Source organism: Bos indicus x Bos taurus, chromosome 17 (assembly GCF_003369695.1).
Source record: "Bos indicus x Bos taurus breed Angus x Brahman F1 hybrid chromosome 17, Bos_hybrid_MaternalHap_v2.0, whole genome shotgun sequence".
NCBI lineage: Eukaryota > Metazoa > Chordata > Mammalia > Artiodactyla > Bovidae > Bos > Bos indicus x Bos taurus.
The window spans coordinates 68264933-68288154 of record NC_040092.1 but is presented as its reverse complement, the minus strand read 5'-3'; the positions used below and the strand labels follow the sequence as shown (position 1 = coordinate 68288154).

Here is a 23222-nt window from a genome sequence, read left to right as displayed (position 1 = left end):
CAGAACTGTTTTTCTGCCTGTGTCAGTGGCCATAGCTTAAAGACCTTTTTAGAGATATTGCAGTGGAGGACCAAAGAGGCAGAAAGAGAAGCAAGTGGGAGCCACTTTTGGATACAGTAGCTAATGTACAGACTTTTTTTTTCTTAAGAATTATCAAGTTGTGAGGACTTCCCTGGCTGTCCAATGCTTAAGACTCCATGCTATCAATGCAGGGGGCCTGGGTTCGATACCTGGTCAGCTAACTAGATCTCACATGCCACGTGGCATGCCACAAAATAAAAAAGAAAATTTTAATATATAATAAAAGAATTAGTAAAGTAGTGGTTGTTTACATTTAGTTTGTTTAGAAAATAAACAGCGTAAAAAAAAATTGGAGGCAATAAAGCTGACAAGGGAAGGACAATTTGCATTCCCAAATCTCTTGGCTCATCCTAAGCCTTCTTGCTTCCATCCCAACCCCATTCTATTCTCCAGGTTTCCACCCACCCTCTCCTCTTGAGGCTGCTCTCCAGCTACACGCAAATGGACATAACCACAGCTTGCAATGCACCATGCCCCTTGTCCCCAGGTCTTACAATGTGGAAGCAGTGACAAGCATCAGACCCTCTGCCCACAGTTACCTCCTGCGCTGGCACATTCCAGAGAAACCATGAAGTTATCTGATAGAAGCATGTCTCTGCCTTTGGATTAGGCAGAAGAACTCTAAAGACATTATTCCCATGGTGGGGGAAAGATTGCCAACATTTCCTTTAAAATGTGAAGATTATGTACACACTGTTATATTTAAAATGGATAACCAAAAAGGACCTACAGTATAGCAAAGGGAACTGTGTTCAGTATTATGTAACAAAAGAATCTGAAAAGAATAGATAGATACATGTATATATGTAACTGAATCACTTTTCTGTACACCCGAAACTAACATTGTTAATCACCTACATTCAAACATGAAATAAAAAGCTAAGGAAAAAAAAAAAAAAACTGCTACCAAAAAAAAAGTCCAGATTATGAGTGCTGTATTTTTCTAACTCTCTTTTTGCTTATTTTCAGCTTCTGATTTTCCATAATAAATAGGAGCGCTGGCGTGGTGAAGGGGAGGAGAAGGAGGGGAAGAAAGAGGGAGGGGAGGGAGGAAGAGAGAGAAGGGAAGGAGGAGGGAAGAGGGAGCAGGAGAAGGAAGAGAAGGACACAAACATCCTCCGGAGAAGAAGCCTGCATGAGCTCACCTAATAAAATACACCAGTTTATCTCCCACACCATCAGCCCGAGCTGCGACCTGCCAAGTTGCAAGTCGACACTTCCCCAGTCCCGCCTTGAGCCAAGCAAAATCCCGCATGCGGCCGCATCGCCGCCCGCCCCTTACCCACTCGGAAGATCAGGTCGTCTTCGATGGGGTTCTCTTTTCGCTTCCCGGTGCTGTACATGCTGGCGGGCCTCTTGACAGCCTTCTGCTTCACATGGCCGCTGCCAGGGGACTTCACTCGCCGCTTCACGCCCTCGGTGGTGGGGGACACATCCGCCGAGCGGATCACCTTCAGCTTGAACGGGCTGCCGCGGATGTGCTGGTCGTAGAGCCGCAGCGACAGCGTGAAGTCGCCCTCCTTCTGCACGGTGTACAGGAACTCGTACGTGCCGTTCTTGTTGTCCAGGATCTCCCCATCGGCCACGCTGCCGTCGGGCGTGCTCAGCTCCGCCGTGAGGTAGGCGTTGCCCGTTTTGCACAGCTCGCCGTCTTTGTCCTTGGTTGTTATGGTAACAGACATGGGCTGCCCGATGATGGTCTGCCGCAGCCCCTCGCCCGTCGCCACCGTCTCGGAGGCGACGGCATTGGTGGTCAGAATCGTCCCGAGGTTGTGGATGGACTTCTTGAGCCCCTCGGTCTCCACGATGAAGTCCAGTTGGTCGTTTTCTCGCGGGTGCAGCGGGAAATCTTGGTCCGCCAGTTCATTGAGCTTCTCGCTCATTTGCTTCTTCACCAGCAGCACCTCCGTCTCCGTGCCGTGGTTCAGGGCCTGTGCCGTGAAGTTGCTGCAGCTCTTGATGCTCTCCTGCCCCTCGAGCAGGGTGTCCAGCTGTGACTGGAGGACCTGTGGGGAAAGCGAGCAGCTGAGCGCCGCCCACGGAGTGCCCCGGGGCGAGGTTCCGTTTAACCCAGTGAACCCGGCTGTAATGCTAAATCCTAAATTGCCTTCCCAGCCCCTTCTCTTTCCTGTCCTCCTCGCCTCATCTCTCCCACACACATATTTCTGGGATCATGTGTCTGGGGTGAGCTGAAACGTCACCCAGAGCGTGGCGACAGAGTGCTATGCCTGACATCTGAAGTATTCATTACTCAGTCTCTTTCCCTAATGTTCAAAGTTCTCCTGTCATCAGCTCAAGGAACAGAAACCAGACAAATGAAAGCGCCACATCTGAATATCAGAAGCTTTTATCCCTGGTTTTGTGATGGGACGTGCAGAGTTAAACAGAGGCTGCAGTCAGGGTTCACTCTGAAGTTGACTAACAGGTTGGTGTGGGTGAGAGAGTCATCAAGAGCCTATTAGACATTATAATTAAGGAAGGAAAACAATCCAGTTTAACCCTAAATCCTGAAAGTATTACTTTATATTCAACCTTGTCTTTTATGTAGTCAAGTTATAAAGTGGTACTTAAGGCCACAGAATCATAGTTTTGGTGAAAACAAGAAGGAAAACATAGCTGGAAACAGGAAAAAATATGCTGTTAAGTAAAAGCTGCTGCTGCTGCTGCTGCTGCTGCTGCTAAGTCGCTTCAGTCGTGTCCAACTCTGTGCGACCCCACAGACTGCAGCCCACCAGGCTCCCCCGTCCCTGGGATTCTCCAGGCAAGAACACTGAAGTGGGTTGCCATTTCCTTCTCCAGTGCATGAAAGTGAAAAGGGAAAGTGAAGTCGCTCAGTTGTGTCCAACTCTTAGCAACCCCATGGACTGCGGCCCACCAGGCTCCTCTGTCCGTGGGATTTTCCAGGCAAGAGTACTGGAGTGGGGCGCCATTGCCCTCTCCAAGTAAAAGCTACTCTTTACCAACAACAGGGACACTTAAGAACCCATTTGAGTCCCCTTGCTGCTGGTGGAACAGTAAGCTGGCGTCAGGGAGGCCCAGGACCAAGCCTCCTATGGGATGTCCTAAGAATGGCTGGAGTCTTACTTTGTGTTTGAGGCCATAGTTGACTTCCAGCTCCATGAGCAGCACACTCTTGCGCACGTTTAAAGTCTTCTGGAGTTCATCAAAGGTAGAATGGATGTCGTCCACAATACTGGCCTTCTGGTTGGTTAACTGATGGATGATTTCCGAGATGAACTGAAGAGCTGAATCTATTTCTGGGAGCCTGGAGGACAGTTGTCAGAGTTTGTTATTCTAGTAACATCCACAGGGAAATAGTAAAACAAAAACAAAACTATCCAAACACTATATTTTGTCAAGAAACATTTTCTATGCCTTTCATCATCTTTAAAAAGTAAAAACTGAAGAACAGAATCATAAGACATGCCATAATCACTGCCTTTGAGAAAAGAGATTTTGAAGATCCATGTCTTATTTCAATCTACCTCAGTCATTTATTTATAATAATTGATGGTACAAAACCTCAAAGCTCTCAGAACCCCTCGGCTTTTTCTCCCACTCTAAATCAGGCATACTCTACAGTGGACAAGCCCAAGGTCCCACTGTATAGCACAGACAGCTATATTCAAAATCCTATGGTACAGCAAAATGGAAAAGATTATTATGTATTACAGGATGTTTAACAGCATCCTTTCCTCTGCTCCTCCCTCACACACAGTTGTGACACCAAATTGTCTCCAGACATTGCCAGTGTCCCCTAGGGGATATCATGGCCCATGCCCAAGGACCACTGTTCTAAATAGACAGCTATATCTTCTTCCCCAATCACATGAAAAACTGACCCAAACTCAGAGTTTCCTGTGAACTTCTTGCAAGTTTCCAAATTCTTTCAATTAGTACAGAACAGCCACACTTTTCTCACTTCAACTATTGGTAAAGATTTATTTTCAGCTGGCTGTTTATTTCCTCCCTTTGATCTTTCTCATATCACACAGCTACCCTTGCCAAATAAAGAGCCTGGAGGCAAGGAAGCAGAAGGAAAACTGAGCAATCGCTGCTGAAGACCTTTTTGCTGGGCTCAAGCAGAGAGGAGCCAGTCACAGTTGGCATAATGGCCTGTAAGTGAGTCAAGAACAGTAGCTAAGAAAGGCTCTTCAGAAAGCCTGGTTTCAGGCACAAATTTCAGAGATCTGAGAGCATTTTCCTCGAGTATATTTTGTTCATTTAATCATACAAAGGTGCTTTACTTATAACAAGGGGACTGGAATTTTACCAAAGGGCAGGGGATCACCCTTATCGCTCACTAGTTTATGACCACAGAGCTGTGTTCAAAGGAGAATTTACTTAGGTGACATGAACCTTCTATCCCACTGGGACATGAAACCCGGAGGCCGCAGGCGGCCGGCCGTGCGCGCAGAGGGGGTGTGCACACCTTCTGTTGGCGGCGTCCAGCTGCACCTGGAGCGAAGCCTTGTGCTGCTCCACCACGTCCTTGAGGGGGACGGTGGGGTGCTCTGCGTGCTCCCCCTCTGTGCACTCCCGACACATGGCGGTCTCACAGGACTGGCAGTAGAAGTCCATCACCTGCGGGCGACACAAGAGCGGTTCCCGTTCTCCGCCACAGACTGAGCGCTGACCAGGCGCTGGGTCTTCCCCAGCATGTGCGCAGTAATTCCCACAGCCTCTCCAGGATCCAGCATCACAGGAGAAAAGGAAAGATAAACTTTTGTGTGCCAGGTCTCAAACAGAGGTGGATGGGATTCCAGAGCAGCTGCTACAGGCACAAACTCAGCTGTACTTGGCCACTGCCCCAAGGCAGAACAGCGCAATGCTGTGGTTCTCAGATATTTGAGTCTCAGGACTCCTTTGCACTCTTTATAAATGACTGAGAGCTCGAAATGCTTTTTGTTTATGTGAGTTATATCTACAGCTGCTTATATTAAAAGTGGAAACTGAGAAACATTCCAGATATTAATTCATCAAAAGCAAAACTAAGCCCCATTAAATGTGAATATAAATAATATGATTTATGAAAAGTATATTTTGCAAAACAGAAAATCCTGTGAGAAGAATGGCAGTGCTTTCCATATTTGAAAATCTCTTCAGGGTCTGGCTTCACAAAAGACAGCTGGATTCTCGTATCTGTTTGTGTTCAGTCTGTCCTGAAAGCACATGCCATACAACCTCTGGAAAATACCACTGTATACTCTTGAGAGATTGGGAGTGAAAAAGGTAAACAATGCTTAGTATTATCATACAGTTGTGATCTTGTGGATCCCCTGAAGTGGTCTGGGGACCCATGAGAGTTCCTGGATGGCACCTTGAGAACTGCTGCTGTTTGGGTAAGAGATGAGCGGGACAGAACACTTTCTGGCTCCATCACTTCCCATGACCTCACCGTGTCTCAATTTTCTCTCTGTCAAATGGAGACAATTGTGCAACCTACTAACCTATTTCACAGGGCTGCTATGAGGGTTCAGGGAGTAATTTGCACAAAGAACTCAGACGATGCCTGGCACTGACAAACAGTAAGTTCCTAAGCAGTAGCAGCGATGATAATGATGATGGTATCATTTGCTTACTTGAAAATAAAACCACTTTATCCTCATTAAAGATGAACTTTTGGTAATAATATAACATAAAGCCCAAAAGTTTCTTTGTGAAAGCATTCCCCTTATTCTCTCAAGCTGGAAATAACTTTTTCCAATATTGAATTCCCAAAGCACTTTGAAGGGGGGGATTTTTTTCTTGAAGTATAACACATATAAAAAAAAATGGCATAAATCCTAACACAGATTGATTGATTTTTTCATAAAGTGAATGCACGCACTAAAGCAATTTTATTCATATCCCTTTTATGAAATATTTATAAGATTTTAAGTTACTGAGCACTGAAACAACTCAGAGCCTAGGTAATTCCTTATACGTAGTAGCTATAATAATACTGCTGAATGTGTGAACTGTATGCTGTTTATAAGAGATTCACTTTCGGTTGAAGGTAAAAAGATGGAAAAAGATATTCCATGAAAATAGTAACCAAAAGAGAGCTGGAGCGGCTATTCTAATATTAGACAAAATGGACTGTAAGACAAAAGTTGTTATAACAGACAGGAAGAAAGAAAGAAAAGAAAGAAAGTGAAGTTGCTCAGTCATGTCCGACTCTTTGCGACCCCATGGACACCAGGCTCCTCCGTCCATGGGATTTTCTAGGCAAGAGTACTGGACTGGGTTGCCATTTCCTTCTCCAGGGGTATAACAGACAGAAAAGGACCATCAACTATACTTCAGTTAATAATGACAAAATGGTCAATCTGTCAAGAAGAGATGACAATTATTAACAAAACAAAACTGATAGAACTGAAGGGGGAAACGGACAGTTCAATAATAATGGCTGAAGATTTCAATATTGAACTTTCAGTAATGATAGAACTATTAGATGGAAGATCAGTAAAGAAATAGAGAATTTGAAAAACATTATAAGCCAACTTGATCTAACATCTACATATAGAACATTCTGTTCAATAACAATGCATTTTTGCCATGTACACATGGAACATTTTCCACAATAAACCATATACAAAAGTCTCAATAAATTTAAAATGATTGAAATCATATAAAGTATCTTCTCTGGCTATAATGGAATGAAATTAGAAATCAGTAACAGAAGGAAATCTGGAAAATTAACAAATACGTGGAAATTAAATAACATACACTTAAATAATGAGTCAAAGAAAAATTACAAAGGAAATTAAAAAATAGCTTGAGATTTTTTTATTTAAAAATAACAACATGCCAAAATTTGAGAGACAGTACTCAGAGCAAATTTTATAGCGGTAAATGTCTACAATGAAAAAGAAGATCTCAAATCAATAAACCTAAGCTTCCACCTGAAGGAACTAGAAAAAGAAGAACTAAACCCAAAGCAAGCAGAAGAAAGGAAACAAAGATCAGAGTGGAGAATAGAAAACAAATCGCAAAATCAATGAAACCAAAAGTTGGTTCTTTGTAAAGATCAACAAAATTGACATAATACTATGGACTGCTGTATGTAGGTCAACAGATTAAATAACCTAGATAAAATAGATAAATTCCTAGAAACACAGAATCTACTAAAACTAACTCCAAGAAGAAACAGAACATGTGAATAGACCTATAGTAAGTAAAGAGACGAATCAATATTCAAAAAACCTCCAACAAAGAAAAGTCCAGGCCAAGATGGCTTCACTGGTGATTTCTACCAGACATTTAAGAATAATTAACACCAATCCTCAAAGTCTTCAAAGGGAACATTCATTCATTCTAATAGGCCGGTAATATACTGACATCAAAGCCAAAAACATCATGGAAAAAGAAAATTATAGACTAATATTGCCTATGAATATAGGTGTAAAAATCCTTTACAAAATACTAGTAAACTTAATCCAGCTGCATATTAAAAGGACTAAACACATGACCAAGTAGAATTTATTTCAGAAATGCAAGGGTGATCCACATACAGTAATCAATATATGTAATACACCATGGTAATAGGATGAAGGGAAGAAAACCCATATGATTATATTAGCAAATGCAAAAAAAAAGTATTGACAATACCAACATCCTTTCATGATAAAAAAAAAACACACTTATCAAATTAGAAGGAAAATTCCTCAACTTGCAAACAGCAATTTACAAAAACCCACAGCTTCTTTAATGGTAATTCCCTAAGATCAGAAATAAGAAAAGGATGTCCACATTTGCCACTTCTTTTTTTTCTCATTTCTGTCACTTCTATAACAATGTACTGGAAATTTTAACCGGAGCATATAGGCAAGAAAAATAAATAAAATGCATCCAATTGGAAAAGAAGTAAAAATTCCTCTTTTCAGAGATGACTTATATATGGAAAATCCCCAAGAATACACACATGCACACACATACATACAATATTAGATCTAACAAATTTATTCAGTAAAGTTTTAGGATACAAGATCAAACAAACAAAAAACAGTTGTATTTCTATCCACTAACAATGAAAAATCAAAAAATGAATTTAAGAAAATTCCATTATAATAGCATCCAAAAGAATATAAAATATTTAAAGAATAAATTTACCTAAGAAAATGTTAAGACTAATACACTGAGAACTACAGAATATTGTTGGAAAAAATTAAAGAATAATGGAAATAAATGGAAAGATAACTTATGCTTATGCCTTGGAAGACTTAATATTGTTAAGAGCGCAGTATTCCCCAAACTGATCTACAAATTCAATGAAACAGCTATCAAAATTCTAACTTCTTTTTTCACAAAAGTGAACAAGCTGTTCCTAAACTAACAGAGAACTGCACTGGGACCCTGAATAGCCAAAACAATCTTAAAAAAGAGTTTGAAGAGCAAAATTGGAAGGCTCATATTTCTAAATTTTGAAACTATGAAGCTAACGTAATTAAAATTGTGTGTTACCAGCATAAAAACAGGCATATAGATCAATGGAATCGATTTGAGAGTTCACAAGTAAAACAATACATTTATGGTCAATTGATTCTTGACAAGGATGCCAAGACCACTCAATGAGGGAAACAGTTTTTTCAAGAAATAATGTCAAAGCCACTGGGTATCTACATGTAAAAGAATGAAGCTGAAACCTTACTTCACTGCATATATAAAAATTAACTCAAAATAGATTAACAACCTAAATGTAAGGACTAAAACTATAAAAATCCTGGGAAAAAACCCATGGGGTTAAATCTTCATGACCTTGGACTTGGCAACAGATTCCTGGATATGAAACAAAAGCACAAGCCAAAATAAAAAAGATAAGTTGGACTTCATCAAATTAAAAATTTGTGTATCAAAGGGCAGTAACAGAAACATAAAAGGAACGGGGAAAATATTTCTTAGTTATACATCTGATAAGGATGCAGTATCCAGAACATATTAAAAAAACCCTGTAACTCAAGAACCCAATTCAAAAATTGTCAAAGGAATTAAATAGACTTTTCTTCAAAGAGGCTAAATGAAAGGCCAATTTTCACAGGAGAATACTTTCAACATCATTAGTCACTAAAAAATTGCAAATCAAAACCACAATGAGACATCACAGCACCTAGGAGGGCTAGACTCAAAAAATCAGATAATAACAAGTGTTGGTAAGAATATGGAAAATCAGAACTCTCATGCTTTGCTGTTGTTCAACTCTACCATATGACCCAGCAACCCATACGTGAATGTTTACAGCAGCTTTATTCATAACAGCTCAAAGTGGAAAGTGGAAACAACCCAAATATCCATCAACTCATGAACGGATAAATGAATTGTGGTAAATTATTTAGCCATAAAGAAACGAATGATGTTCTAATATTCACTACAATATAGATGAACCTTGAAAACCTTATGCTAAATGACAGAAGCGGGACTCAAAAGGCCACATATTGCAGGACTGCATTTATATCAAATGTCCATAATAGATCCTTAGAGACAGAAAGCAGGTGACAGGTGCCAAGGGTTGGGGTGGGGGGAGGGGATGAAGAATGACTGCTTAACAGGTACACAGTTTCTTTGGAGGATATAATGAAAAACGTCTGGAATTAGATAGTAGTGATGTTTACACAACCTTTTTAATATACTAAGAAGGACTTCAGTGGCGGTTCAGTGGTAAAGAATCCAGCTGCCAATGCAGATGTGGGTTTGATCCCTGGGCTGTGGGTTTGATCCCACGTGCTGTGGGTCAGCTGAGCCCACACGCTGCAGTTACTGCTCCACAAGAGAACCCACCGCAATGAGAAGCCCACACACCACAATGAAGAGGAGCCCCTGCTCGCCACAACAAAGACCCAGTGCAGCCAAAATAAAAAGTGATGAAAACAGGGACTTCACTGGCAGTACAACGGTCAACTCTCCCAATGCAGAGGGTACAGGTCAGGGATTTAAGATTCCACATGCCTCTTGGCCAAAAAGACAAAACATAAAACACAGTATTATAATAAATTCAGTAAAGACTTTTTAAAAAGATCCACATCAAGTAAAAATCTAAAAAACTAATAAAGTAGTTAGAAAGCTGAATTTTATGTTGAGTGATTTTTACCTCAATTTAAAAAAATTCTATCTTTGAAAAGACAGCAGCAGACCTGTGTAACTGTCCCTGGTACCGAGTCCTAGTTGTTTCCTGGGAAGCAAAGGCCCTGAAATCATTTTGAAACATCAACAACTAGTTATTCTCTAATGCTTGTCCTTGGTTCTGACAGCTTTGACTCAAGCTGAGACCTCACTGTAGGAGTGAGCAACCCAGCGGAGCTCGTCCATCTTGGGTGAGATTACTCTGGTGCTCCCAGTGCTGGGTGGCCTGGATGAGCTTGTGGCTGTTGACAGGTAGTCAAGTTTGGGTTCATTAGAAGAGAGGATGGCAGGACTATATGCATAATAGCGAGCTATAAAGGATGGTCAGGGCCTTGCAGCCAATCCAGAGGCTTTTGGAAGTGGGGGCTGATTCTTGGCAAGGAATTCTTCATGAGGATCTCTCCTTCACACCTCTTAACGTCCTCCTTAGTAAGGCACCGAAGCGAGCAACAACAGGGCTTAAGGATTATTTGTGCTTTGGGACTTTAAGGCATGAGCTCAAATGTCTGGTTTAAGTGCAAAGAACCTCTTAAATCACTGACCATTATTCCCATTTTTCTTTGTATCTGAACAATGCAGCAGTGGCAGTTTAATTAGAAGACAGTGTCACAGCACTTAAAGTAAATGACAGGCTTTCATCCACATGTGCTAACCAGCACCAGGCAGTTTATGACGGCAACATCCTGCTTCATTGTTAATTACCCGATTTTATTAACCTTCAGACGCTTGAATTGTTTTTAAAGATTTACCCATGGCAATTAACCGCAGCCAATTATCTGTAATATTGCATGTATTTGGCTTGAATATGTAATGAGGACCCCTGTTTCAAAGCAGCGGCAGTGAACTCCTAGGATCCATGATGGAACAACAGAATGATTAAAGAAGCGCAGTTCATTTTCCAAGGCCTCTTGCTGGTTTACACATCTTACGATTCCAAAGAATCATAATGATTCAGCATAGAGAAAGTGCTCAAAACACCTCCAGGAGGATCTGACTCTTTAGAGTTAATTTTCAATGTGATGTGATGTGATATTTTTGGTAGAGAAACAAGGGAAAGTTTCACCCAAAGGCTGCTTTACCTTTGCTGGAATTAGCATCTTTGAGAGTGTTTCTGCTTAGCAGCCTGTGACATCCAAGGGTCTCTATTGCTTAGGCATGATCAGAAAACAATCTCGAAGAATTATTTGTGACAGTTAACATTTATTTCCTCCTACGATTATCAACTGTTCATATCTCTTCTGCCTTTCTTAAAGTTCTGTGCTCATTTTCTTTTGTGATACTCATATTTTTCTTAATAAGTGCTCTTACATGGTAAAAGTTTGCTGGGGTATTTAAATAAGAATTGTACAGCTACTTTCATAAACTTAGTGACTCAAAGTTTTCTTATGTCTTCACTAGATTTTGGTGTCAAGAGTTATGAGTATATCATAGGTGAATTTGGGAGCTCCCTACCTTTTTTATGGTTCAGAAGTATACATACTACGAATCAGAATCATGTCTGTTTTATACAAGTTTGAAGGCATTCAGTGTTTGTTTGTTTGTTTTTTAATATTTTTACTTACTTGGCTGCACTGAGTCTTAGTTGTTCCTATGGGATCTAGTTCCCCCATCAGGGATTGGATCTGCCCCACCCCAACTCCCGCACTGCCCCCCACCCCGCCTGGGAGGGCAGAGTCCCAGCCTCTGGACCACCAGGGAAGTCCCCAAAGCATTCAGTTTTAAATTAACTTTCACCGGTTTCTTTTTTTTTTTTTGAAGTTTTAAGTCACCTTGGGTTTTTTTGATCATTTTTAGTTTCCTAGGTAATGATCTATTTCATTCAGGCTTTCAATATCTTAGTCTTTAGCAGAGAATTGACTTGCTAATTTTAAAATCTTTTAATCTCTTTATTAGTCTCAATTAATTTATATTTACCATTTGGTGCTCTATCAAATTATTTAATTAATAAAAAAGAGTTCAGCTCTTGGATTTATTCATCAACACAATTGTTTCAGGATTTTCAAACTCTCCAAGGTTGTCTTTTTTATTTTCGTTTATTTTGTGTTCCATATATTTATTTTATTGTTCTTTCCCTAACTTCTTGAAATGGAATATTTTTAAATAAAAGAAAATACTTAAACCTATAAAATTTTCTGAGTATAGATATGACTTTATATTATACATTTAATAAAGTTTCCACTTTCAATATTTTGTAAATAATCTAATTTTTCTATTTTCTTTGGTTAAATAATTATAAGCTTTTAAAAAAGATTTGAAGTCTATATCATGTTGCTAATGTAATTTTAGTTCATTGTGGTGTGGGAACTTGGTCTATACAAGAGAAAATAATTTTTTTTAAGTGACTTATATGATCAATTTGAATTGCTCAAATTCTCACCATCTTAATAGCTTAATAGTTCAACACATTTTAGTATATGCCTTTTTATTTGTGGGGGGTTAGATTCTAAAGGGGCTTCCCAGGTAGCGCCAAAGGTAAAGAACCCACCTGCCAATGCAGGAGACAAAAAGATGTGGGTTTGATCCCTGGGTATGGGAGATCCCTTGGAGTAGGAAATGGCAACCCACTCCAATATTCTTGCCTATAAAGTTCCATGGACGGAGGAGCATGGTGGGCTACAGTCCATGGGGACTCAAAGAGTCAGACACGACTGAGCACAAACACACGCAGAGATGATCAAATAAAAGACTACTCTTTTCTCCGAAATTCATCCTTCATTCTCCAAATCCACTAATGCCCTTCTTGTTCTGTTATCATCTCTCATTTGGACAACTCAGTGCCAAACAGAACTGGTGTTGCAGCCTCCAATCTCTGCTGCTGTGTTCCTCCACAATGCCACATACCCATCTCCTGTTTAAAAGGTTTGAATGCTTCCTCACTGCCCATGGAGTGTAGGCCAGACCTTTCCTTGATGACACCCCCAGCCCATCACAATTTCTCTCCAGGCTCAGCCCTGTATTCTGTGGCCCACCAGTGTTCCACCTCACGGGCGCATCGCCATGCTCCAGTTGTGCTGCGCTGGGAGCTCGTTCCTGAATTCCACGACACACCTGGCGTTCCTTAGTGATGTAATCTTTTTAGCTACCATTATTTATCATTCCACACGGTTGTCTTTTATACCCCATTTTGGACCCAGGTCTACAGCAGTCTCCTAATGTTTCTAAAATGGTGCTTCTCTATCAAGTCAGATCTGCAGAAAGTTCCTTGCCTGGACTACACTTTAAGGAAATTCTTGTATGTGATAGAGACACCTTCTCAGACTAGTATTTAGAATGTGGGCCCCAGGAGGAGACAGCCTTAGCATTTACTAAGAGCTGTGGTTATAAGAAGGCACCCTTCAAGTTCCCTTGACAAAACTTACATGGTAATGCTCCCCTGGAGTACAGTGCACAGAAAACCTATAGTTATTGAGAGCATGGTATGGTTGCCATTTCTTTCTCCAGGGGATCTTCCCTGACCCAGGGATCAAACCCGGGTCTCCTGCACTGCAGGCAGATTCTTAACCAACCGAGCTACAAAGGAAGCCCATGCTTTCAATTAGATAATTAAAAATGTAACACACAATGTCTCTCTTGTTTTGGCTACCAAAAAACTCAGGATGCTATTTCCTCTCGTCTAGCATTTATGATGTGTCAACTAGCTGTGTGACTTAAACTGGTCAATTCTCAGTTTCTTTATCTATAAAATGAAAGTAACCAATACCTACTTTACACAAAGAAATGTGTGAGAAACCAAGCATGGTGTCTGGTCACTTGTTCAAAAATATGTACTCTTGGCTTCTGAGAAACTGAACACTACAATGCAGTGGTTGGACCATGTAAAAACAGAATTCTGACCACAATCTGCCCAGGAAACCAACCCCTGCATCTCCAAGGAAACAACCCACACCAACCAGTATCCTCAAGGAAACACCTCAGACCAACCCCTGTATCCACAAGGAAACAATCCACACCAACCCCTGTATCCTCAAGGAAACAACCCACACCAAGCCCTGTATCCTCAAGGAAACACCTCAAACCAACCCCTGTATCCACAAGGAAACAATCCACACCAACCCCTGTATCCTCAAGGAAACACCTCAGACCAACCCCTGTATCCTCAAGGAAACAACCCACACCAAGCCCTGTATCCTCAAGGAAACACCTCAAACCAACCCCTGTATCCACAAGGAAACAATCCACACCAACCCCTGTATCCTCAAGGAAACACCTCAGACCAACCCCTGTATCCTCAAGGAAACAACCCACACCAACCCCTGTATCCTCAAGGAAACAACCCACACCAAGCCCTGTATCCTCAAGGAAACACCTCAAACCAACCCCTGTATCCACAAGGAAACAACCCACACCAACCCCTGTATCCTCAAGGAAACACCTCAGACCAAGCCCCGTATCCACAAGGAAACAACCCACACCAACCCCTGTATCCACAGAGAAACAACCCACACCAGCCCTGTATCCTCAAGGAAACAACCCATACCAACCCTTGTATCCACAGGGAAACAACCCACACCAACCCCTGTATCCACAGGGAGACAACCACACCAACCCCTGTATCCTCAAGGAAACAACCCACACCAACCTCTGTATCCTCAAGGAAACAACCCACACCAACACCTGTATCCTCAAGGAAACAACCCACACCAACCCCTGTATCCACAAGGAAACAACCCACACCAACCCCTGTATCCACAAGGAAACAACCCACACCAACCCCTGTATCCACAAGGAAACAACCCACACCAATCCCTGTATCCTCAAGGAAACAACCCACACCAACCTCTGTATCCTCAAGGAAACAACCCACACCAACCTCTGTATCCTCAAGGAAACAACCCACACCAACCCCTGTATCCTCAAGGAAACACCTCAAACCAACCCCTGTATCCACAAGGAAACAACCCACACCAACCCCTGTATCCTCAAAGGAACACCTCAGACCAACCCCTGTATCCACAAGAAAACAACCCACACCAACCCCTGTATCCACAGAGAAACAACCCACACCAGCCCTGTATCCTCAAGGAAACAACCCACACCAACCCTTGTATCCACAGGGAAACAACCCACACCAAACCTTGTATCCTCAAGAAAACAACCCAGGAAGCCAGGCTTCCATAAGTCACACTGCTTCTCTGGCAATAATCCCAAAAGCTAAATGATAACTTCTGCAACAACTGGCCCCTGAAGGCTAAGAGATATAACTGACATCTTTAATTTTTGTCTCTGCCTTCAACTTAGGACCAAGCTGAGAAAGTCAGATCTGCACCGGAGCAGTCACATAGAGTGCCCCCTTCTCATTAGTCCTCCTGCCTCCCCAGCTAGCCACTCCCCATCAGGGCACACCTGAAGCCTCCTCCTTTTTCCAGAGAGAGCTTCCCCACTCGTCTGCCTGACTCTGACAGAACACACGTGATGGTCCTGCTCTTTGTTTCAGCAAGTGCTGAGTAAGTAGCCTTTGCTTTGTCTCATCTGCCTGGCCTCTTTCTATACGTACACTTTCACGTGTAAGGCGCTGTGCTTACTGCCACCGGTATGATGAACAACACAGCCTCTCCCCCTGGGAGCTCACTCTCGAAGGAGAGCCAGCAAATACACAGATGGAGGCAGGCAGAACACTGAATGTCATGAAGGAAACCAAGACGGTGGTGAGCAGCGGGTAGCTGGGAGTCAGAGGTGGTCTGCCTCAGATGGTGGGCTAGACAGGACTGCTCTGTGGCGGAGAGCTGTGAGCTGGGGCACAGAGGGTGAGAATAAGCTGGCCACACAGACGGGGCAAAGAGCATTCCAGGCGTAAAGAACCAGAGAACAGTAAGGGCCCAAGGTGGGAAACCACTCGGCAGGTTCTAGGAGGCCAGTGAGACTGAGGCAAGGCGGGAAGAGAGTAAACGAACAATTATTAGCTATGGCTCATAGTTGTTGCTTTGCTAACAACCTCTGTTGCCTCAGTTCAGCTTGAAACACTCTGAAGACAACTTATCCATCTATCTATTCATGCGTTTGGCTGCCCCAGGGCTTTGCTGCGGCACTTGGGAGCGCCATCTCTGTTGCAGCGTGTGCAATCTCGTTTTTCAGCTGTAGCATGTGCCCTCGGCACTGGGCGCTCAGTCTTAGTCGTTTGACCGCCATGGAAGTCCCAGTTTCACACACTTTTGAAGTGGTCACTATGTTTTTGAAAAGTGAAGTAAGTCATTGTGTATGTGTGTTAGCTGCTCAGTGGTGTCTCTGACTCTTTGTGACCCCATGGACTGTAGCCTGCCAGACTCCTCTGGCCGTGCAACTTTCCAGGCCAGAATACTGGAGTGGGTTGCCATTCCCTTCTCCAGGGGATCTTCCCAACCCAGGGATTGAATCCACATCTGCTACATCTTTACCCTTTACTGTCTGAGTCACCAGGAAGCCATCATTAATTAGAAACAATTTCAATAGCTAATATTTATCGAGAGCTTACTGTCTATTTTCTAGGACTTAAATATTTAATTCTCTACTTAATCCTGTATGGTAGACTACTATTACTTTCTTTCTACCGATGAGGAAGTGGAACAGAGAGTTTAGTAAATCTGTCAAAGCTTTGCCAAATCCGACATAGGAAATGAGTTGCAGAGCAGGATTTGAATCAGCTGGCCGTCAGCTGCTGTGCAGTGCTGCCTCTTCAGGCTACACAGCTCCTGTGAGTCCTCTTTTGATGAACACACAGGTCCTCCTGAATATGTAACAGTTACTATGCTTGCTGATGGCAGGACACAGTCTGGACTCCAGTCTATAATCTCTTATCAGGGATTCACATAACTTCAGATTATTTATGATTAAGTAACAGGATCTATGGAGAAGGCGATGGCACCCCACTCCAGTACTCTTGCCTGGAAAATCCCATGGAAGGAGGAGCCTGGTAGGCTGCAGTCCATGGGGTCGATAAGAGTCAGACACGACTGAGTAACTTCACTTTCACTTTTCACTTTCATGCATTGGAGAAGGAAATGGCAACCCAGTCCAGGGTTCTTGCCTGGAGAATCCCAGGGACGGGGGAGCCTGGTGGGCTGCCATCTATGGGTCGCACAGAGTTGGACACGACTGAAGCGACTTAGCAGCAGCAGCAGCAACAGGATCTAATGGAGCATGAGAAAAATTTCCCTCACAAGAAAAATAAAACACTGTAACATTCTAATAATCATTCTCAGTTTGCAGAACGTATCTACTATTTAATCTCTATCCATAATTTATAACACAGATGTTTCTATGGGTCAAACTATGCCCAGCTGGCAAATAGTTGTGAGTTTGCCCTCCTGGGGAAACACCAGCAATTAGTGCAAAGTGAACACAATGAAAATTGATTTTATTATTCACATAAATTTGGTCAGAGAAAGGAAGCAGGCAAAATAATCTGAGGATGGTAAAGGCATTGTTAACCACTCCTTTTCCAGGTGGAGTCCTGTTTCAGAGTTGATGCCCTCTGATTGCCCCAAGCCTCCCCCGTCAAGCAGCCCCTCAGTCAGGATTGACCCGCAGGGCCTCACTTACATTCCCATCGTGGTTTGGGCATGACAGAGGCTTCCCTGCAGCCACGGCGGTGACGGTCTCCAGAATGGAGGACTCCTCAGCGCTGCTGCCTGGAGATCGCTGCAGCACATCCATCAGGTTTGTGATGAAGAAGTTGTTCTGGAGCGCGGCCACCCCCTTCTCGGGCAGGATGGAGGTCTGGCGGCACACCGGGCAGGAGAGGGTTAAGCTGTGGGCGGGAATGTAGTTCTGCAGGCACCTGTCCAGGGCAGAATCGGGGCTGTCAGCATGGTAGGGCTCCTGCAGTAGGCACAAAGCTGCTCTGCATAAACTTTCGTTGTGGTCTCCTTCACTAGAAAAAGTGCATTTCTGAAGTCAACAGGTCACATTACATTGGACTGGTCAGCCATCTGGACAAGTGATGCTCAAGGAAAATCTCATTGATTCCAGTACTCTTGCCTGGGAAATCCCATAGACAGAGGAGCCTGGTAGGCTACAGTCCAAGGGGTCACAAAGAGTCGGACATGACTGAGCAACTTCAGTTTAGTTTAGTTTGGTACTGTTTCCAAGAGCTTTGCCACACAAGCAAAGTATGGTCCATGCTGAGCATCACTGGCCTCACCAGGGAGCTTGGAAAAAATGCAGACTCCAACTCACAGGGCCCACTCCAGGTCTGATGAATCAGACTCCCAGGCAATCTGTATGCCCATTTGAGGTTAAGAACATTGGCCTAGAGTGGCTGGTATGGCATTCACGAATTTGTGGAATTTTACACAAATTGGGGGAAACATGTCACTTTTTGTTCTTGTTAGCATTGACACTCTGTACACACAAGATCATAAGCAGACTTCAGATATTAAAAACACATCGAAGTGGAAACGCTTTGTTTGAAATGGGGATGGGACATACCATCTCTTCTTACCTCTCCTTAAGAGCCATGAATTTCATTCACTTAATCAGCAAAGAAAGAAAGAGAGAGAGCGCCAAGTCGTGTCCAACTCTTGTGATCCCATGAACCTGCCAGGAGTCCGCCAGGCTCCTCCGTCCATGGGATTCTCCAGGCAAGAATACTGGAGTGGGTTGCCATTCCCTTCTCCAGGGGAACTTCCCCACCCAGGAATGAAACCAGGTCTCCCGCAATGCAGGCAGAAGCTTTACTGACTGAGCTACGCCACATTAATAATGATGGACCCACACACTTGTCACTAAATATAAAGTACAGTGGGCCCTTGCACAATGTGGAGTTAGGGGAGCTGACCCCCGGTGCAGTGGAAAATCCAAAAATCCACCCATGACTCAGAGCCAGCCCTTCAATTAGCCAGTTCCTACACATCCAGGGTTTACACCTACAGATTCAACCATCTGCAGATCTTGTCATTCTGTAGTATTAACTACTGAAAACAATATGCAAATGATAAACTCATGCGGTTCATGTGTTTGAGGGTCAACTATACTTCCAGTGATCCTGGGATCACTGTTAAATGTATGAAGAAACACAGGCAGAGAGAGGGTAGGCTACTTGCCCAAGGGACTTAGATGTCCAAACCCAGGCGATCTGGCCCCAGAATCTAAGCTTGCCATAACTACAATGTTTCCCAGCTTCTATGACAAACAGAATTTGAAAACCTCTTATTTCTCCCCATTTCTCTTATTTTGCAGATGGGAAAACTGACATCAAGGAGGTTAACTGACTTTCCCAATTTCACACAGGGATTCCCAGGAGACCCAAATAATAAAGAACCTGCCTGCCAATAAGACATAAGGATGTGGCTTTGATCCCTGGATTGGGAAGATCCCCTGGAGGAGGAAACGACAACCCACTCCAGTATTCTTGGCTGGAGAATCCCATGGACTGAAGAGCCTGGAGACCTACAGTCTGTGAGGTTGCAGAGTCGGATACGACTGAAGTGACTCAGCACGCACGCACACATGTCACACAAGTAGAGAGCACTGAATCAGTATCAGGGATGAAATAACTTCTGCTGAGGTCACCAGCAACATTGAAATCTAACACACATTTTTCAATGCTGTCATTCATCAAGCTTGTCCACTCCCCCGCTCCCCACTCCTTTTTTATCTTTCCTTGCCTTATGATACCACACTCACCTGGCTCTCCTTCTGCCTGCTCTCTCTCTCCTACTGAAAGTCAGTATACTCTGGACTTCATCAAGGCTTATCATAAGCCCTCTTCTCTCCCTGGGGTATTACACTACATAACAATAAGCGTAACGCTCTCATATGTACGTTTCCTCCCATGGATGCCTCCTCTGAGCCCCATACCTGTACACCAACTGCTCTCTTGCATCTCTTCTTAGAGATCTCACAGGTCCTAAAACTCCACCTGTCCAAAACCAACCCCATGATCTTCCCACACTCTTTGTCCTCCTTCTTAGCAGTAAACTGCATCTCCATCCTTTCGTCTAAGCAAACCCAAACCAGGAGTGGTTCTTAAAACAGTAAGAATTCCCTTACTGGTCTTCAATGTTCATATCCAACCCATCACCGAAGCCCGAAAGTGTCTTTCCAGGCTGCCCAGGTCTCCTCATCTGTATCACACCACCCTTGCTTAGGTTTCTGCAGTCACCCTACCCCTGGTATACTGTCATCTACCTTGTATCCCCCTCATCGTTCTCCATATTCTAACCAGAGTGGGCTTCCCCAAATGTAAAGTTTAATCTCCTCCCCTCATATCTAAGATGAAAGCCTTCGGTGGCTTCCACCGTTCTTACAGCCAAGACAAGAATCCACACGTGAGGATGTGGGTTGCGCACCTATCTGATCTGGCATCTGCATTTTCTGTCTTCCTCTAATTTGCTGCACATCTGTCACCCGAGGCTTATTTAAGTTCTTCCAAAGGTGTCATGGTCCGTCTCACTCTACACCTCTGCAACATACCTGAAATTCTTTTCTTCTGCTTACTCTGCTTTGCTAAACTAATTTTTCTTCATCCTTGGGATTTCTGCCTAATCATCGCTTCTACAGGGAAGCCTTCTGCATTAGAGCCACATTTCCTATTATACGGTTGCCTGTGTACTTCAGGTATGTGGCCGTTGTGACTGGTTTAATTTCCTATTAATCTGAGTGAATAGGTGGCTAATGACTGGCTGCTTCTCTTGGCTGGAAGCTTCATAAAGCCAGGGACTGTGTCTGCATCCTCCAAGCCCCACTGATGGCATTCTGGAAGAAATGAGAGTAAGAGAGTGGCTGTCCACCGAGCAGCCAGTGTTTGCGCCCAGCAAGAGGTGGAGACAATGGTCCTGCGTCTTCCTGTCCTCTGGCAGTGAGACAAGCCGTGAATTTCTGTCTCTACGTAAAATGTTCTCATTAAGGAAAGTTGCCAACACCTTGCAAAGGAAATCAGTTCAGTGCACATGATGCTCGAACAACTTTCACGTGGCATTCCCTAGGGACTCGCTTTGCTGGCTCTTGAAAACCTCCAGCACTAGCTATTGGATGTGGCGTGGAAGTGGCCTGGGCTAGACCTAAGAGACAGCGCAAGAGGGACAGCCAGGGCAGTCTGGAAATGCTGCTTCTCACCAGTCAGAGCAAGGGAATGGGAACCAGACACCAGCCTGAGCAGGTACCAAACCCCGGCGGCTCTGCCAGGCTCAAGCCAAGTGACTCTCAGCAGTGAGCATAAGAGTGCCCAGCTGTCCTGATTCCTGAATATCACATATGACCTTCCCATGTGAGTCCAGGGGCATGTCACAGTTAGCTGGTAGTCATGTTTCAGCCATGTCCACTGAGTCAGGGAGAAAAACCACTCTCCTTGTTGCCATTTTGGAATATGAATTACAAAGTACTCAGTACTTGTAATTATGTTCATAATTATAAAATTATGAATAAAGTACAAAGTATCAGTGCCCTATATACCACCGCTTAAAACAAACAAAAAACTGTACATGCACTTGTGTGCATGCATGCACGCGCACACACACACAAAACAACCCAAAACAAAGAGAGCAAAACAGAACACCACAACCACCAGTAACAAATCCACTTTCTCATCCATCCGTCACCACCAAGGGTGTGGCTATCCTATTCTAATTGAGACTTTCCAAAGGAAATCAACTCAAAGCATGTTCAGGGAGACAACAAGTGTACATTAAACTGGATGGCAAATGTAATTAGCATTGATTTGAAGTCACTGAAAACACCACTTTTCTGTTCTACCATAGGAGGTAGAAAATTTTAATTATGTGTATTAAATAATAAAATGCTATATTTGCTGTATTACTAAATGCTATAACACATAATTAACATTTGTTAAGAAAAATATGCCAACTTACTAGGGAAATACTAAAATTAGATCACAGATAAACTAATTACTAACAATATTTTTTATGCCTAATTGCTGGTGGGGTAAGCTGAACATGAAGGTAAAAATATATTGTGAAAACTGGTTAACTCAGTGGAAAAAACTATTCAAGAACGAATACTCAGGTAATTTACAGTTATTTCACACATACACACACACACACACCCATACACACACATATAGATTTTTCTTCATCTGAAATATCATCATGTTCAAATATACCATTAGTATGTGTCTTCTGAAGTATGTCTGGAAGAAAACTCCCTCCTTTCAACTAACCCCTCATATACGCATGTATATTATCTGATTTGTTATGCTGGAGAAAATGATACATATTTAATTATGTAAATATAAACTCTTCACTCAGTTGTGTCTGACTCTTTGCAACCCCCATGGACTGTAGCCCACCAGGCTCCTCTGTCCATGGAATTCTCCGGCAAGAATACTGGAGACTGTTGCCATTCCCTCCTCTAGGGGATCTTCCCAACTAAGGGATCAAACCCAGGTTTCCCCTGAACTATGGGCAGATTCTTTACCATCTGAGCACCTGGGAAGACTTTTAATTGGCCCTCATCAAAGACTCTCTATGAGGGCAAAAATGGTTTCACAAAGAACAAAGGGAGAAGTTTAAAAACCTGAATCTTAAAATATGTAAAGCTCCATCTCCTGTGGAAATACATCAGTAGCTACTGGATTGCTTCCGCCCACTTGTAGTTCCTTGAAAGTAAATTCTTTGCAACTCATGATTACGTTTCTAGATGTCTATCAGAAGCACAAAAGACTTTCATCTCCCATAGGTAACTGAAGAATTCTGGACAGCACCCTTTGGCAGGTAGTAGAAAGTCAGTCTGTGAAACCCCTTCTCCGCGCACAGAGGCTTACCTCTCGCAGAAAGTGTGCAGACAGGGGAGAACCTTGGGATTCTTGTACCTTTCCAGGCATATACTGCAAATCAGAAACTGCTTGTCAATCTGGCGCACCACAGGACTGGGGATGTTGGTGGCTTCACTGGCCATCCTAGACCACTGACATGGGGGGCCGGCTGTCTTTGACCCTGCACGCTGCTGCTGTCAGACAGAAAAACCAAAACGGAGACACATGTGATAATCTGCAAATACAAATCAATCATTGCTTCATTTGCTAGGGGCACTGCGCTCTGAATATGGGTAGGATTCCTTGTTGTGACCCCGGCGTAACCAACTGGCAGTGTTACAGAGGGTGTACAGTGAGG

The 23222-nt window shown here is 43.2% G+C and overlaps 1 protein-coding gene across 8 annotated transcripts in view; it reads right to left on the bottom strand.

Moving 5' to 3' along the window:
* The window catches only part of TRIM2 (tripartite motif containing 2), a 127843-nt gene that overhangs the window by 35706 nt on the left and 68915 nt on the right, over positions 1 to 23222 (bottom strand). For 3 of the 8 annotated variants that reach the window (XM_027513472.1, XM_027513474.1, XM_027513476.1), the window contains exons 2-6: positions 22874 to 23058; positions 17695 to 17932; positions 4514 to 4665; positions 3166 to 3346; positions 1364 to 2087 (exon numbers count right to left, since the gene is read on the bottom strand). In XM_027513472.1, the coding sequence (XP_027369273.1) occupies positions 1364 to 2087; positions 3166 to 3346; positions 4514 to 4665; positions 17695 to 17932; positions 22874 to 23058 (1480 nt within the window). The remainder of the gene's footprint in view (positions 1 to 1363; positions 2088 to 3165; positions 3347 to 4513; positions 4666 to 17694; positions 17933 to 22873; positions 23059 to 23222) is intronic. The other 5 variants (XM_027513473.1, XM_027513475.1, XM_027513477.1 and 2 more) reach the window with 2 other exon arrangements.